This window comes from Helianthus annuus, chromosome 6 (genome assembly GCF_002127325.2).
Source record: "Helianthus annuus cultivar XRQ/B chromosome 6, HanXRQr2.0-SUNRISE, whole genome shotgun sequence".
Classification (NCBI taxonomy): domain Eukaryota; kingdom Viridiplantae; phylum Streptophyta; class Magnoliopsida; order Asterales; family Asteraceae; genus Helianthus; species Helianthus annuus.
In genome coordinates this window covers 5216922-5230173 of record NC_035438.2, presented here as the reverse complement: position 1 = coordinate 5230173, position 13252 = coordinate 5216922, and the positions used below count along the sequence as shown (strand labels likewise).

The 13252-nt window shown below is 31.8% G+C and overlaps 1 protein-coding gene and 1 non-coding gene across 2 annotated transcripts; one reads left to right on the top strand and one right to left on the bottom strand.

The window, feature by feature from the left end:
* The first annotated feature begins 8630 nt into the window (after positions 1 to 8630).
* Positions 8631 to 11335, top strand: LOC110864451 (calcineurin B-like protein 7). The gene is made up of 9 exons (XM_022113526.2): positions 8631 to 8780; positions 9037 to 9160; positions 9240 to 9322; positions 9750 to 9809; positions 9889 to 9997; positions 10136 to 10188; positions 10708 to 10788; positions 10861 to 10973; positions 11060 to 11335. The coding sequence occupies exons 2-9, from the start codon at positions 9061 to 9063 to the stop codon at positions 11127 to 11129; spliced, it is 669 nt and encodes a 222-aa protein (XP_021969218.1). The 5' UTR covers positions 8631 to 8780; positions 9037 to 9060; the 3' UTR covers positions 11130 to 11335.
* Positions 11336 to 12734: 1399 nt separating this feature from the next.
* Positions 12735 to 12807, bottom strand: TRNAA-CGC. The gene has a single exon. It is a non-coding gene; the product is annotated as a tRNA-Ala (tRNA).
* Positions 12808 to 13252: the final 445 nt, after the last annotated feature.

Sequence of the window (13252 nt, the reverse complement as noted above, 5' to 3'; positions counted from 1 at the left end):
AATTGCTTGTGGATCTTTGACGTTTTGTCTCTGTATTGTATGTTACGGTCTTTTGTTATCGAGTCTCTGTAAGTTCCGTCAAGTCTACGAAGTTGGTATGACGTTTTGTCTCTGTATTGTATGTATTAAAACTTTACATTTAATATACAGTTTACGCTTTAATAATTTGTTATATATAGTATACATTTAATTATTATATTGCATTTATTTAAAAAGAGTTAATTATTAGATTGCATTTTTTAAAAAAATAAAAGAGTTAATTTAATTTGAATTATTAGATTTCTTAAGAAAAAAGCAAAAAATGAATTTAGGGGCTCAGGTTGATATTTCACTCATACCATAGGGACGCAAAGTGTTATTAATATATGTCAAAAGACGGTCTTACCCCTGCCTCAAACAGTCAAACTGACGGCAGGGACTCAAAGTGTTATCAATTCATAAGGTCAGGGACTCAAAAAACCAAAAATTTAATTTAGGGGCTCAGGTTGATGTTTGGGACATACCACATGGATGCAAATTGCATTTTTCTCTTACAAAAAGGTAAAACAAAAAAGAAGTCAATAACCCTCGTATTATTGCATAAATGTTTGTATATATAATGAATTTAACCTTCACTTGCAGGTTAGGCGTTTCGCCATATTGTGCCTCTTCACTTGCAAGAAGAATACGAATTCAGAAAGTATGGTACGTATTAATCACAGATTAAAATGGAATAGAAAGAACCTTGTCTGATCTGAACTGGTCGCTTTTGGTTATTTCAGCACCATTTCGAAGCTTCTGCAGTTTACTAAAATTTAGTATTTAAAAAGAAACAATAGTCAATGGAAATAAATGTGTTAACCTGCTTCATTTGCATGTTACAGTGTCCAGCAGGCTGGTCTTTGGGCATAACTGATGGCTTTGGTGGTGAGTGATCCATGCTGTGATTATTTCAGACAAAAAATGAGTGAACGATTGAAGACTGCTTCTCAAGTTCTCTTTATATAGAACACAACTGCAGCAGGTACCACCACTACCCCTTTTTTTAGGAACTGAGCAGTTAAATCCACCACTACCCATTTTTTTAGGTGCTGAACTGCCAAAAACATGGACAGAAAAACTGCTCAAACGTGGGATGGTGCTGTTCGGTTCAGTTATGTAGAAACATGGACAGAAAAACTGCTCAAACGTGGGATGGTGCTGCTCAGAACTGCTGTCAACAGCGGTTAAAAATAAGAGTTTATACGGCCCAGATTTAATCTCAGCATAATCGAACGGATGATATTGATTTCAACAGTAACTTCCACTTAATGGGTTCCATATATATATATATATATATATATATATATATATATAAATATATATATATATATATAATTTTATTCTTGCTTGAAAAATATTTATAACAATAAAATAAGAAAATTAACATGTTTATTTATCATTGAAATGATTTAACCGTTGTTTACAAGAAATAACAAAATTTAACATAAAATTTAAATGATTTTCAAAGTATTATAAAAGAAAACTTTTTAATAAAAACTTTGGAGAAACATTAAAATAGATTAGAAGGTCAGTTTGTGTGAAAAATATTAGCTAAAAAGACTAAATGTAAACATTTAAGAAAGAATCTTAAACTTTGAATTATACTTTTAATTTTTGAATCTTACGTAATTTGTTTCAAAAACCAAAAAAACGAACCGAATCATAGCTAAAACCAAAATAACCGAATCCGAACGGTTTACAAAAACTGAAAACTGAAATTTCGGTTACAGTTTCAGTTTTACCCAAAAATCGAACCGAACCTTGCAAACCCCTACCTATAACGGTTTACGTTTTTGAGGGACCCTCTTCTTAGCTATAATGACGATTTTAGACTCTATTCATTGTTGCAAAAAGTTATAAATATTAAGGGTTGTTTGTCAACATCTGTGTCGTTAAGTGCTGAGTTATTAATAGGTTTGACCAGGTAAGAGATTCTAAACCAGTAAGAGGACTGACTTGGCTCAACCTGATTGGTTGGCGGTGGAGGAGGTGGTGCATGAGTAGCCGGCTGAGAGTTATAAACACAGGTGAATGGATAAAGGGGTAAAATTTTTATTCAACATCATTTTAAAATTTAATGGGTAAAAGTCTTATTGACTGATTCAAAGGCATCCTCTTAGTGAACCAAACACACTTAATGTTGATTAATTCAAAGGTACTCTCTTAACGTTAAGAGGCTACCAAACAACCTCTAAGAGTTAATTACCCGGATGGTCTATTGGTCTATATGATTTGCTAAATCAATTGTGTAATACATTATCTTTGTATTCACATTCAAGTGCGCGACTTTCTGCATATTCTTGTGTATAGTTTCGCCGTTCATTTCATTAAAAATTTTGTATTAATCATATATATCGAAGGGGACATCCAACAAGCTCGAGCCCCAATTAAACCTAATCTGGATCGAACTTGGCTAGTGAATAACCTTATATCGGATCTCACGGCCTTCATTGAATTGAAAAGCTCTATCATGAATGCAAACTATGTTTGCACTCCATTCAAACATCTTCTTAGTGTTTCAAACAGATACCTAGGAAAAAAGCATCCAAATTCCAAGGTTAACCTCTTTTTCGGTTTGATTCCGATATGTTTTTTTGTTCGGTTTTTAGTATGGCGATTTCTTTGAACAACCCTTTTGTTTATAGACAATTTGCCATACTTAAATCACAAGGACATGCAGCACAAATATGATAGAAAGAGGTGTTCAATCTTATATTTCACTAAAATACAATGATCTATTTGTGAATTGTGACACCTTATCTAAGTACAACAGTTGTACTTGTTTATTCAACTTTGAAATAGTTGTATCTTATTTAAGGAAGCACTTAAACTTATTTCTTTGACATCTATTTAATATTTGTGACAAATAAATAATAAATAATAATGGCTAAGAAGCGATTGTCAAAGCCCATGACATCCTCAATAAGGTGCTACACATGCTTGTCAATGGGATCTACAGTGTCTATAGGAATACCATTGTAATAAACTAATGGGTTATTGGATTTTATCACACCCAACTAGTCGCTGCTGTCACTCCCATCTATCACTTTGACTCCCATTACTTTCAACTTAACACTTTGTGTATTGTGTCACTCCGGTTGAGTGGTTTTTGACTCCACTTTTTTTCTTTTAGGACCAAATTCATCTGCACTCAATAGTAATTCACAAAGTGTTAGTCTAATATCACCAAGAACACAAGTCAAACACTAAGAAAGGTTCGTCTGCGGAGTGACACAACACACTAAGTGTTTAGTTGGGAGTGGTGGGAGTCAAAGTGATAGTTGGAAGTGACAACAGCCAATACCCAATAATTAGGAGTGATAACATCCAATAACCCTAAACTAATGTAATTATTGTAAATACACTGATAATAAAACTGAATATAACTAGTGATATTCCTCCGCGCTTCGCGGCGGGGATTAAGGCAGTATCAATTTGGTTCGTTACAGTACCTGCATTCGATATAGTAATTGAAAGAGAAAGCATTACATCGATCGAAAACTAAAAAACACATATTGATATGGTACCTATATATGTTGTTCAGTTGATATCGGTTCAGTTCGCTTGCATTTTATGTTTATTTTATTTCAACATTACGAATTTTTTTTATAACGGATATTTTGCCGCTATCATAAGCCCAATCGAAACCAATTGAACAACATTTGTATCGGTACCATATTTTTTTTTAGTTTTTTTTGCTTTCAATAAATTGATATTATATCGCTACCATATTGTACTGAACATGACCGGTACCGGTATACATTCCGTTTTATTGTTTCCTGTTTGATAACGGATACTTTGATCGTATCTTAAAAGTTATATGAGAGAACAAAATATACTTAAATCAATTAAAGTAATAAACAAATAGAATAATAAAACCTTAGAAAACAATATTGAAAAAAAATAAAAAACAATTGTACCCCTCTTTTTATTTCAACATTACGATATATAATTTTTAAACAGATATTGTGTCGCTATCGTACCAAATTCAGTCAAAACCGATTGAATAACATCTGTATCCGTATCAATATTTATTTTTAGTGTTTTTGCTTTCGATGAATTAATATTGTATCGCTACCATACCGTACTGAACAACATCGGTACCAGTATATATTCATTTTTATGATTTCTTGTTTGATAATTGGTACTTTAATCGTATCTTAAAAATTATATAAAAATATATGTTTATATCAGTTAAATTAATAAAACAATATAATAATAAAAACCTAGAAAAAATATTAAAAAAAATCAAAAAACACTGTTTATGGCCTCTTTCTATTAATATGTATAATAATTATACTTATTATGTTTTGAATCTTACATAATTTTGTTCCAAATCCGAAATAACCGAAAACCCGAACCGAACCAAAAAACCGAAACCGAACGATTTTTAAAAGCCAAAAACCGACATATCGGTTTCGGTTTTGATTTTGCCCAAAAACCGAATCGAACCGAACCGTACACACCCCGCGTAGCCTTCTAAAAGTTGGCCTAATAGAATAGTGACATCACTGGCAGCCACTATCCATTTAGTGATGTCACTATTCATTTAGTTGGTTACTATTCAAAAGAGTTAGAAATTAATATAAGGATAGTATAATAATTATACTTATTATGTTTTGAATCTTACATAATTTTGTTCCAAAATCGAAATAACCGAAAACCCGAACCGAACCAAAAAACCGAAACCGAACGGTTTTTAAAAGCCAAAAACCGACATATTGGTTTCGGTTTTGATTTTGCCCAAAAAGCGAATCGAACCGAACCGTACACACCCCGCGTAGCCTTCTAAAAGTTGGCCTAATAGAATAGTGACATCACTAGCAGCCACTATCCATTTAGTGATGTCACTATTCATTTAGTTGGTTACTATTCAAAAGAGTTAGAAATTAATATAAGGATAGCCACTATCCATTTAGTGATGTCACTATTCATTTAGTTGGTTACTATTCAAAAGAGTTAGAAATTAATATAAGGATAATGATAGTCACTTCATTAAATAAAAGAACCCCGTTTATAAATATGTATTTTATTTTGTTATTAATTAATTATTTATCTGAGTTATATTGTTTTAAAAAATAAAAATAAAAAGAGTGAAACATGCAAGAGATGATAATGTGACGTTAAGATGACATTTGAGGATGAAGAAAAGAAGACAAAGTGAGAGAACCATAACACATAGCCTTATCGCTAGATTGAACTCGCATGATAGCAAGTATTGTCGAGTGTGCCAATCCCCCATCAGCATGGTCTCGAGTAAAAAAAAATCATTGTCGGTTTATATTTTTTACAAGAGTCTTAAAGACTTCAACTTTAATTAAAATAATACAGCTTATATATTTTCTATTTAAAACAATTATAGGTCTATAAATTTAAAATTTTATCATCAAATTTTCACAACCGTTTACAAAAGGTTATTAATGTATAAAGAGTAAAAGAGATTTTATAGATTGCATAATTTTGATTGTGCTTCATGCATAATTTTGAGTTCCTTCATATGCAATTTTCAATCGTTATTTTCTTTATATGTAACTAGGTTAGAACCCCGTGTATTACACGGGTTAAATAAATATATTTTTATATATTAAATAATAAAATAAATTATATCTTTGAGAACCCCGTGTATTGTACGGGTTAAGTAAATTTAATTTTATATATTAAATAATGACAAAAGTTACATTTTTAAGAACCTCGTGTGTTATACGGGTTGAGCACATGTAATTTTATATACCAAACAATAAAAGGTTATATCTTTGTAAACCCTATGTATTATATGGATTGAACAAATCTAATTTTATATACTACATAATAAAAAGTTATATTTTTTAAAGACCACGTGTATTACACGAGTTGCATAAATGTAATTTTGTGTAGTAACATCTTTAAAAAAAACTGATGGATATACTCGATATACGATGGATGGGGTGATTGCGGTGACCGTTCTTATAAATGTCACGTAAACATAGTGATTACCGTATTTGAGTTGAGAATTGAGCATGAAGTATAAAACCAATAAACATTGATTAATATTTTTGTTTACCCCTTATAAACATTTTTGAAATAGGTTCTATCCTTAACTACTTTAGTTTAATAAAATAAATAAATCATTTACATCTTATTAATTTATATCGAAGGGATTAGTCCAAGTGTTATGTGATGTGTTAACCATATGAAAACGCACGTTTTGACGTATCTGATTGAACTCAATATATCCAATAGTTGCATTGCGATTGGATCAAAACGTAACGTAAATCTAATTTATATCGTACAATCATAACATATTATACGCGACCCGACTAACTCGAATTTATATCATCAAGGCAAAAACTCTTGAGGGGGTCAAAGTGTCATTTACAGAGTTCATAGAAAGTTCAGTGGTTAAAAATTGCATTTCCTGAACTTAAGGGCTAATAAAGGGTAAAGATAAAATTTGATCAAGTTTTGGGGTAAGAAAGGAAACTATAACAAAGTTATAAATATTATAAAATATTATATTATCCCCTATACAAATTATTTAAATTTATATTAAATTTAATTTGATAATTATTTTTTAATTGATATTAATTATCTATAAAAATAGATGGCTTCAATGAATGACATGTGTCCTTTTATTGGTTTCTTTTATTATATAGTATAGACTAGGGTAGAATCTCATGTAATACACGAGTTTAATAAATGTAATTTTGTATACCAAATAATAAAAAAAATATATCTTTAAAAACACTATTTATTACACAGGTTGAATAAATGTAATATATATATATTTAAAAATCTCGTTTATTACATGGGTTAAATAAATGTAATTTTATATATTAAATAAGAAAAAAGTTATATCTTTAAGAACCTCGTGTATTGTATGAGTTGAGTAAATTTAATTTTGTATATTAAATAATGAAAAAGTTACATTTTTAAGAACCTCGTGTATTGTATGGGTTGAGCACATGTAATTTTATATACCAATCAATAAAAAAGTTGTATCTTGTTATATCTTTATAAATCGTGTGTATTATAAAACTTTTGGACTAAACTGACAAAATATCCCAAAACCACAGGGACTAAAATAGCATTTAACTCTTTACATTCTATTAATTTATATTTAGTGTACCTAGGGCTGCAAACGAATCGAACGAACACGAACAAGATCTTGTTCGTGTTCGTTTGTTAAGAAATATATGTGTTCGCGAACCGTTCACGAACACTTATCGAACGAGATTTTATGTTCGTGTTCGTTTGTTAAGAAAAGGAATTTGTTCGTGTTCGTTTGTGTTTGTTTGTTAATTTTAGGCAACGAACAAAAACGAACGTTGACGAACACAAATGAGCACAAACTAATGTTCATGAACACAAATGGAAACAAACAAACACAAACAATCGTTCATAAACAGAATATATAATACACTCACACTTATTAGATATTTAATTTGTCGAAATTTTAAAGTATTTAAATAATTATAAAAAACTAACACACTAATAACCATCGAACACAAACGAACACGTTATCGAACGTTCACGAACATAGACGAACGAACACGACCTCTGTTCATGTTTGTTCATTTAACTAAACGAACGAAATTTCTTGTTCGTGTTCGTTTGTTTAATAAACGAACGAACACAAACGAACTTTCCGCCGAACGGTTCACGAACTGTTCGCTGAACGTTTGGTTCGTTTGCAGCCCTAAGTGTACCTCTATTGTTAATTTCAAGATAAATAATTTTGAAATCTAATAAATATTTCAAAAGACTATATTATCTCCGATATGAATTGTTTAAATTTATATTAAATTTTATTTTATAATTATATTTTAATAAATATTAATTAATAATTATCTTTTAATTAATATTAATTATAATTAAGTAGGAGATAGAGATGAGAAAACTAAAAAATAGATGGCTCTAATGAATGATATATGTCCATCCATTGGTTTCTTTTATTATATAGTATAGATATAGATTTTTATTACGTTAAGTGTACTCTATAGATTAACTTACCCCGCTAAAAAATTTAATCAGTTTAAGCCCGTTTCGAATTTTATCAAAGATTTAATTTCATTTATTATAGTATAGATCCAAGTTTAGATCCAATTATCAAGTTTAGATCCAAGAGACCGGTGAATACAATTTTCCACTATCAAGAAAGTCGTTGATCATTTAAAAAAGAGTTAATTGCCCGGATGGTCCCTGTGGTTTCACGTTTTTTCACATTTAGTCCCCACCTTTTGAAAATAGCAGGTATGCTCCTTATGGTTTGTTATTTTGTTACTCGGATAGTCCCCTGAGTAGATGTCAGTTAGTTTGGAAATAGCAGGTATGCTCCCTATGGTTTGTCATTTTGTTACTCGGATAGTCCCCGGAGTAAATGTCAGGGGACTATCCGAGTAACAAAATGACAAACCATAGGGAGCATACCTGCTATTTCGCAAAGGTGGGGACTAAACGTGAAAAAACATGAAACCACAGGGACCATCCGGGCAATTAACTCTTTAAAAAATGAAATTATTGAAACAAACTCCAAAAAGTACAACTAGGAATCTTATTTATATTCGGATCAACGTGACAAGTGATCTTTTCAACAATAAAAAAATGCGGTTGACATTTTATCACAACATGACAAATCTTGATCTGGTTTCATTAGTCATGAACACACAATAATTTTGGAAGAACAATTCAAATCTTAGAGATCATTTTTAACTCATTTCTAGACACCATTTTCAATTGTAGCCTCTTAACTTCTTCATCTTCCATTCATTTGTAATCTTCAGGTATGTATGTGGGTGTGTGTGTGTGTGTTTCTTGATTGATGAACACTTGATAATTTGTCTCTAGTTCAAGAATGATGGAGGGTTGAATTAGTTTTATTTTGGGTATATGATAAAAATGGAAAATTTGGATGATTTCATCCATTTCTTTAAATAGTACATGATCGATTTTTTAAGCAGTTTTGATGTTTTTTTTTTTTGGAACGACGACTTTCTTGTATTTTTAAGCAGTTTTGATGTTAATTGGATGTTTTGATAGGTGTGTACTCATCAATACTTGACCATGACAAATATGACCGTTAAAGAATGTTGTTGTTTCTTGAAGAAACTTAGAAACCCGAGTCGAGCTATACAACACGCGCGTCTTGCTTCCGAGACATTATGTTAGTAACAAAAACATGTTTGAAACAAAATTTTAGGTGAATTAACATGATCATATCTTTTTATTTTTTTGTTTCGCAGTTAGTATTAATGAGATAGAGGCATTGTATGATCTTTTTGAGGGATTAAGCTATGCTATTATTGAAGATGGTCGTATTCACAAGGTACTTTCTTATTAAACGCTCGAGATATGATTATCTTAATATTACAACTTTGAATAACATGATTCCGCTCATTATATTATGCAAACACCACCTTCAAATGTACAGACCAAACCTGCTGTCACATCATACAGGTCATATGATAGGGTGAAAATTGGTCATACAGTTCATATGAATTTGTCGGTAGTCACATCAGTCAAACACATCATATGGGCCCATATGATTTGGAAAACACCGCCTCATTTGGTCTCATACGACCCATATGACCATTTTTCGTCTGTCATACAACCCATGTGACATCACATGGCCCATATGACACGTCACTGGCGCGCTAGACAGTGTGTCAGTGACCCAGTGGTGTTCCAACAGAGGCGGCTTAATCGTCAGATAAAGATTAAGAAGCTATTTATTTTTGTCATGTTATGAACAGGAAGAGTTTCTGCTTGCACTTTTCAGCAATAGCAGCATGCAGAATTTTTTTGCAGATAGAGTGAGTAAAATTAAATTAATTTTGTAAAATTAAATCATTTCATTATCCACAATGTTGATTTCTTGCTTGCATTTTGCAGCTGTTTGACACATTTGACATCAAGAAAAACGGAGTAATTGAGTTTGACGAATTTGTTCGTTCGCTAAGCGTTTTCCACCCGGATGCACCTGAATCAGTCAAAATCGAATGTAAGATGCATGGACCATGTTAATGATCTATAACCAAAATGAATTGGTTTGACTCATAAAAGTCAAACTTCACTAGCTTTAAAGCTTTCGAACGTATCGTCCGCTAACTAATGGTAACGTTTTATGATCTCATTACAGTCATGTTTAGATTGTATGACTTGAAGCACAACGGTTTCATAGAACGTGACGAGGTAAATGAAAATAGTTAAATAGACGAGTTAATAGCCAAAATGGTCCCTGAGGTTTGCTTACTTTTGCCATTTTAGTCCAAAATCCAAAATTTTTAAATCTGGGTCCCTGAGGTTTGCATTTTGTTGCCACTTTAGTCCAAATTTCAAAAACTCCCTTTTTTACTGTTGCAACTAGCCTATTTTGTCTTTTTGTGCAGGGGTATTTTGGTCATTTTTATGAGTTATTATAACAAACTCAGATCAAGAACCCAGAATACCCCTGTACGAAAGGACAAAATAGGCTGGTTGCAACAGTCAAAAAATGGGGTTTTTGAAATTTGGACTAAAATGGCAACAAAATGCAAACCTCAAGGACTCAGATTTAAAAATTTTGGATTTTGGACTAAAGTGGCAAAAGTGAGCAAACCTCAGGGACCATCTTGGCTATTAACTCTAAATAGACATAGTGAAGTTTTGGCATGTAGTCAAAGTTTGACTTTTTATCGAACGCTGATATTGGAAATGTTTCATAATTTGAAGTTGAAGGAGATGGTTTTGGCTCTTTTGAGTGAAATGAATGTTGATTTATCAGAAGATGCAGTTGAAGGTATCTTAAATAAGGTAATAATCATAGGTTTTTGGTCTTCAACTTTGACTTTTTAGTTTGACTTTTTTCTTCGTCTGTTCGGTCAGACAATTCTGGATGCGGATCTGAATGGAGACGGAAAGATCGATATAGAAGAGTGGAAGATATTCGTCTCGAAAAATCCATCCATTCTCAAGAATATGACACTTCCCCTTCTAAGGCAAGTTTTAACATTTGTATTTTATATTTTATATTTTAACACCAGAATAAGTATAAAGTATAAACAATTGATATGTTTTATCACAGGGAGATCACTCAAGCGTTTCCAAACTTCGTGATACATACCAAAGTCCGAGAACTAGAAGTAGTAGTATGAGAAGCGATATAGCCCGTATTTCTCAAGTATTTACTTTTTTCATTAATTTTCTTGTTCTACAAGTTCTATGCATTTCGGGTTTTTATTATATGTTCATGTGAAACAAAAAAAATCAAAGTTAACATATTGGACATTTAGTTCCAAACCGCCTGTTTGAATCATTTAGTTGGTTCTAACGCTATTATTATTCATGATGGTTCTTAATGTATTCTCGGACATACATATTGGACATGACGAATTTGATTTCAACCCTTGATGCAGTTCGAAAGCTGAAATTTACAGCTTCACTGAACAGAACTTATGGTATCCTCTATCTGCAAACACAAATAACTGCCCATCCATCAACAAGGCGCTCGTCAAAGATGACTAACTTGAAATGACTATAAGTACTCTTGCTTGCTGGTAAAAATATATGCAAAAGATGAATAAAACATACGTTGTGTGAATAGTAATGTTGCATGATTAAATGAGAAACTCATTACAGAACTAAAAAGTAAACAATGTATTGTTTAGATTAAGAAAATAATTAGTGCAATAATAATGATAATAATTCAAATCTTGGAGGGTGTATTAGATAAGGTGTATGTAGTGTGTAGTAAAAGGAGAATTAACTCTATGTAGCATCAACTAGTTTTTGCCTGCGGGGCAATAAGCCGAATATTTCACTCTCATAACATGTATGTCTTGTACAGAGGGCAAAATCTTAATTATATTTTGAACGGGAGGCGAAATCATAATTTTAAACTGGGAGCAAAATCATAATTTTGAGCTACGGGGAAAAACATAATTTTATTTTGAACTGTGGGCAAAAACATAATTTTGAGCTGAGGGCAGAATTGTAATTTTGAGCTAGAGGAAAAAACAACATTTTATTTTAAGATGGGGGCAAAAACGTAATTTTAAACGGAGGGCGAAACCGTAATTTTAAACTGGGAACAAAATAAAAAAAAGAGTTTTTGACCCAAGGGCAAAAGCGTAATTTTGAGCTAAGGGCAAAGTTATAATTTTATTTTGAGCTGAGGGCAAAACCGTAATTTTAAACGAAGGACGAAAGCGTACTTTTAAACTGTGAATAAAATTAAATTAAAAATGGTATGGTCCAATAGGGAAGTGCCACACAGCTGTGTGGCACTATTCCCCCAACTTGTTTTTGTATACGTAGGGTAATATGTAAGCTATGCGGGGATCAAGAAGAAGATGCAGATCACCTATTTACGGGTTGTTATGTAGCGTTGATGTTATGGCACTAGGTGAGCTTGTGGTGCAAAATCCAACAGATTTTTTGCATTCTCTATGAAAGATTTGTTGGAATTTTATAAAACACCGACTATTGAAGAACCAAAAAGGAAATACTTTTTGGTGATAGAATAAAGTTGCAGTTTGGCGTTCAAAAAAAAAAAAAAATAAGGTGTAAAAGGTGTGGGGTTGTTGGATCGCAGTAAGGTTAGCCATTCAAGAAAAACCCTTAGCTATTATTTTTGCTTAACCTATATGAAAATTGAGATGAAGAATACAGCCCGAATCGAGCCAAGTAAAACATTCCAAAGGTGTGACGGATGTAAAATGATGATAGTCCTATGACCAAAAAATTGAAACTAAAAATAATGGAGATGCGGGGAATCGAACCCCGTGCCTCTCGCATGCGAAGCGAGCGCTCTACCATATGAGCTACATCCCCAAGTTGACATTTAGTGCTACAAAATAATATAAATACGCATTCATAAATACCAGACGAGATCTGCGGTGACAGATTATTAGTTACGAATAACAACTTAAAAATTATAACAATAAATTTAAGAAGAGATTGTGATATATACTATTACTTGATAAGGAAAATTAGTTTTGTCTTAAACCACAATATATGCCCCAAGAGACTGAAATAGTGAAATTCAAAACCATGGACCAAAATAACCAAAGATGATACAAACTTAAATAAGTTAAAAATTATAATGATTATGAATAGTCAATATCTACTCAATGATATCGTGATTTGTTTGACATCTTCGCTTCATAATGATGTTTTATAAAAAAAAAAACACGCTTTATCAACAAATTATACAAATAAAATTCTATTGGCATACACGTCGATGAAGATGAGGTACCTTGAGTACGTCTTCGGTTTA

Coding starts and splice junctions, on each gene's coding strand:
- LOC110864451 (XM_022113526.2), top strand. CDS start 9,061: ATGACAAATATGACCGTTAAAGAATGTTGTTGTTTCTTGAAGAAACTT. Junction 9,323..9,749: donor AAGATGGTCGTATTCACAAG/GTACTTTCTTAT, acceptor TGTTATGAACAG/GAAGAGTTTCTGCTTGCACT. Junction 10,189..10,707: donor GTTTCATAGAACGTGACGAG/GTAAATGAAAAT, acceptor CATAATTTGAAG/TTGAAGGAGATGGTTTTGGC.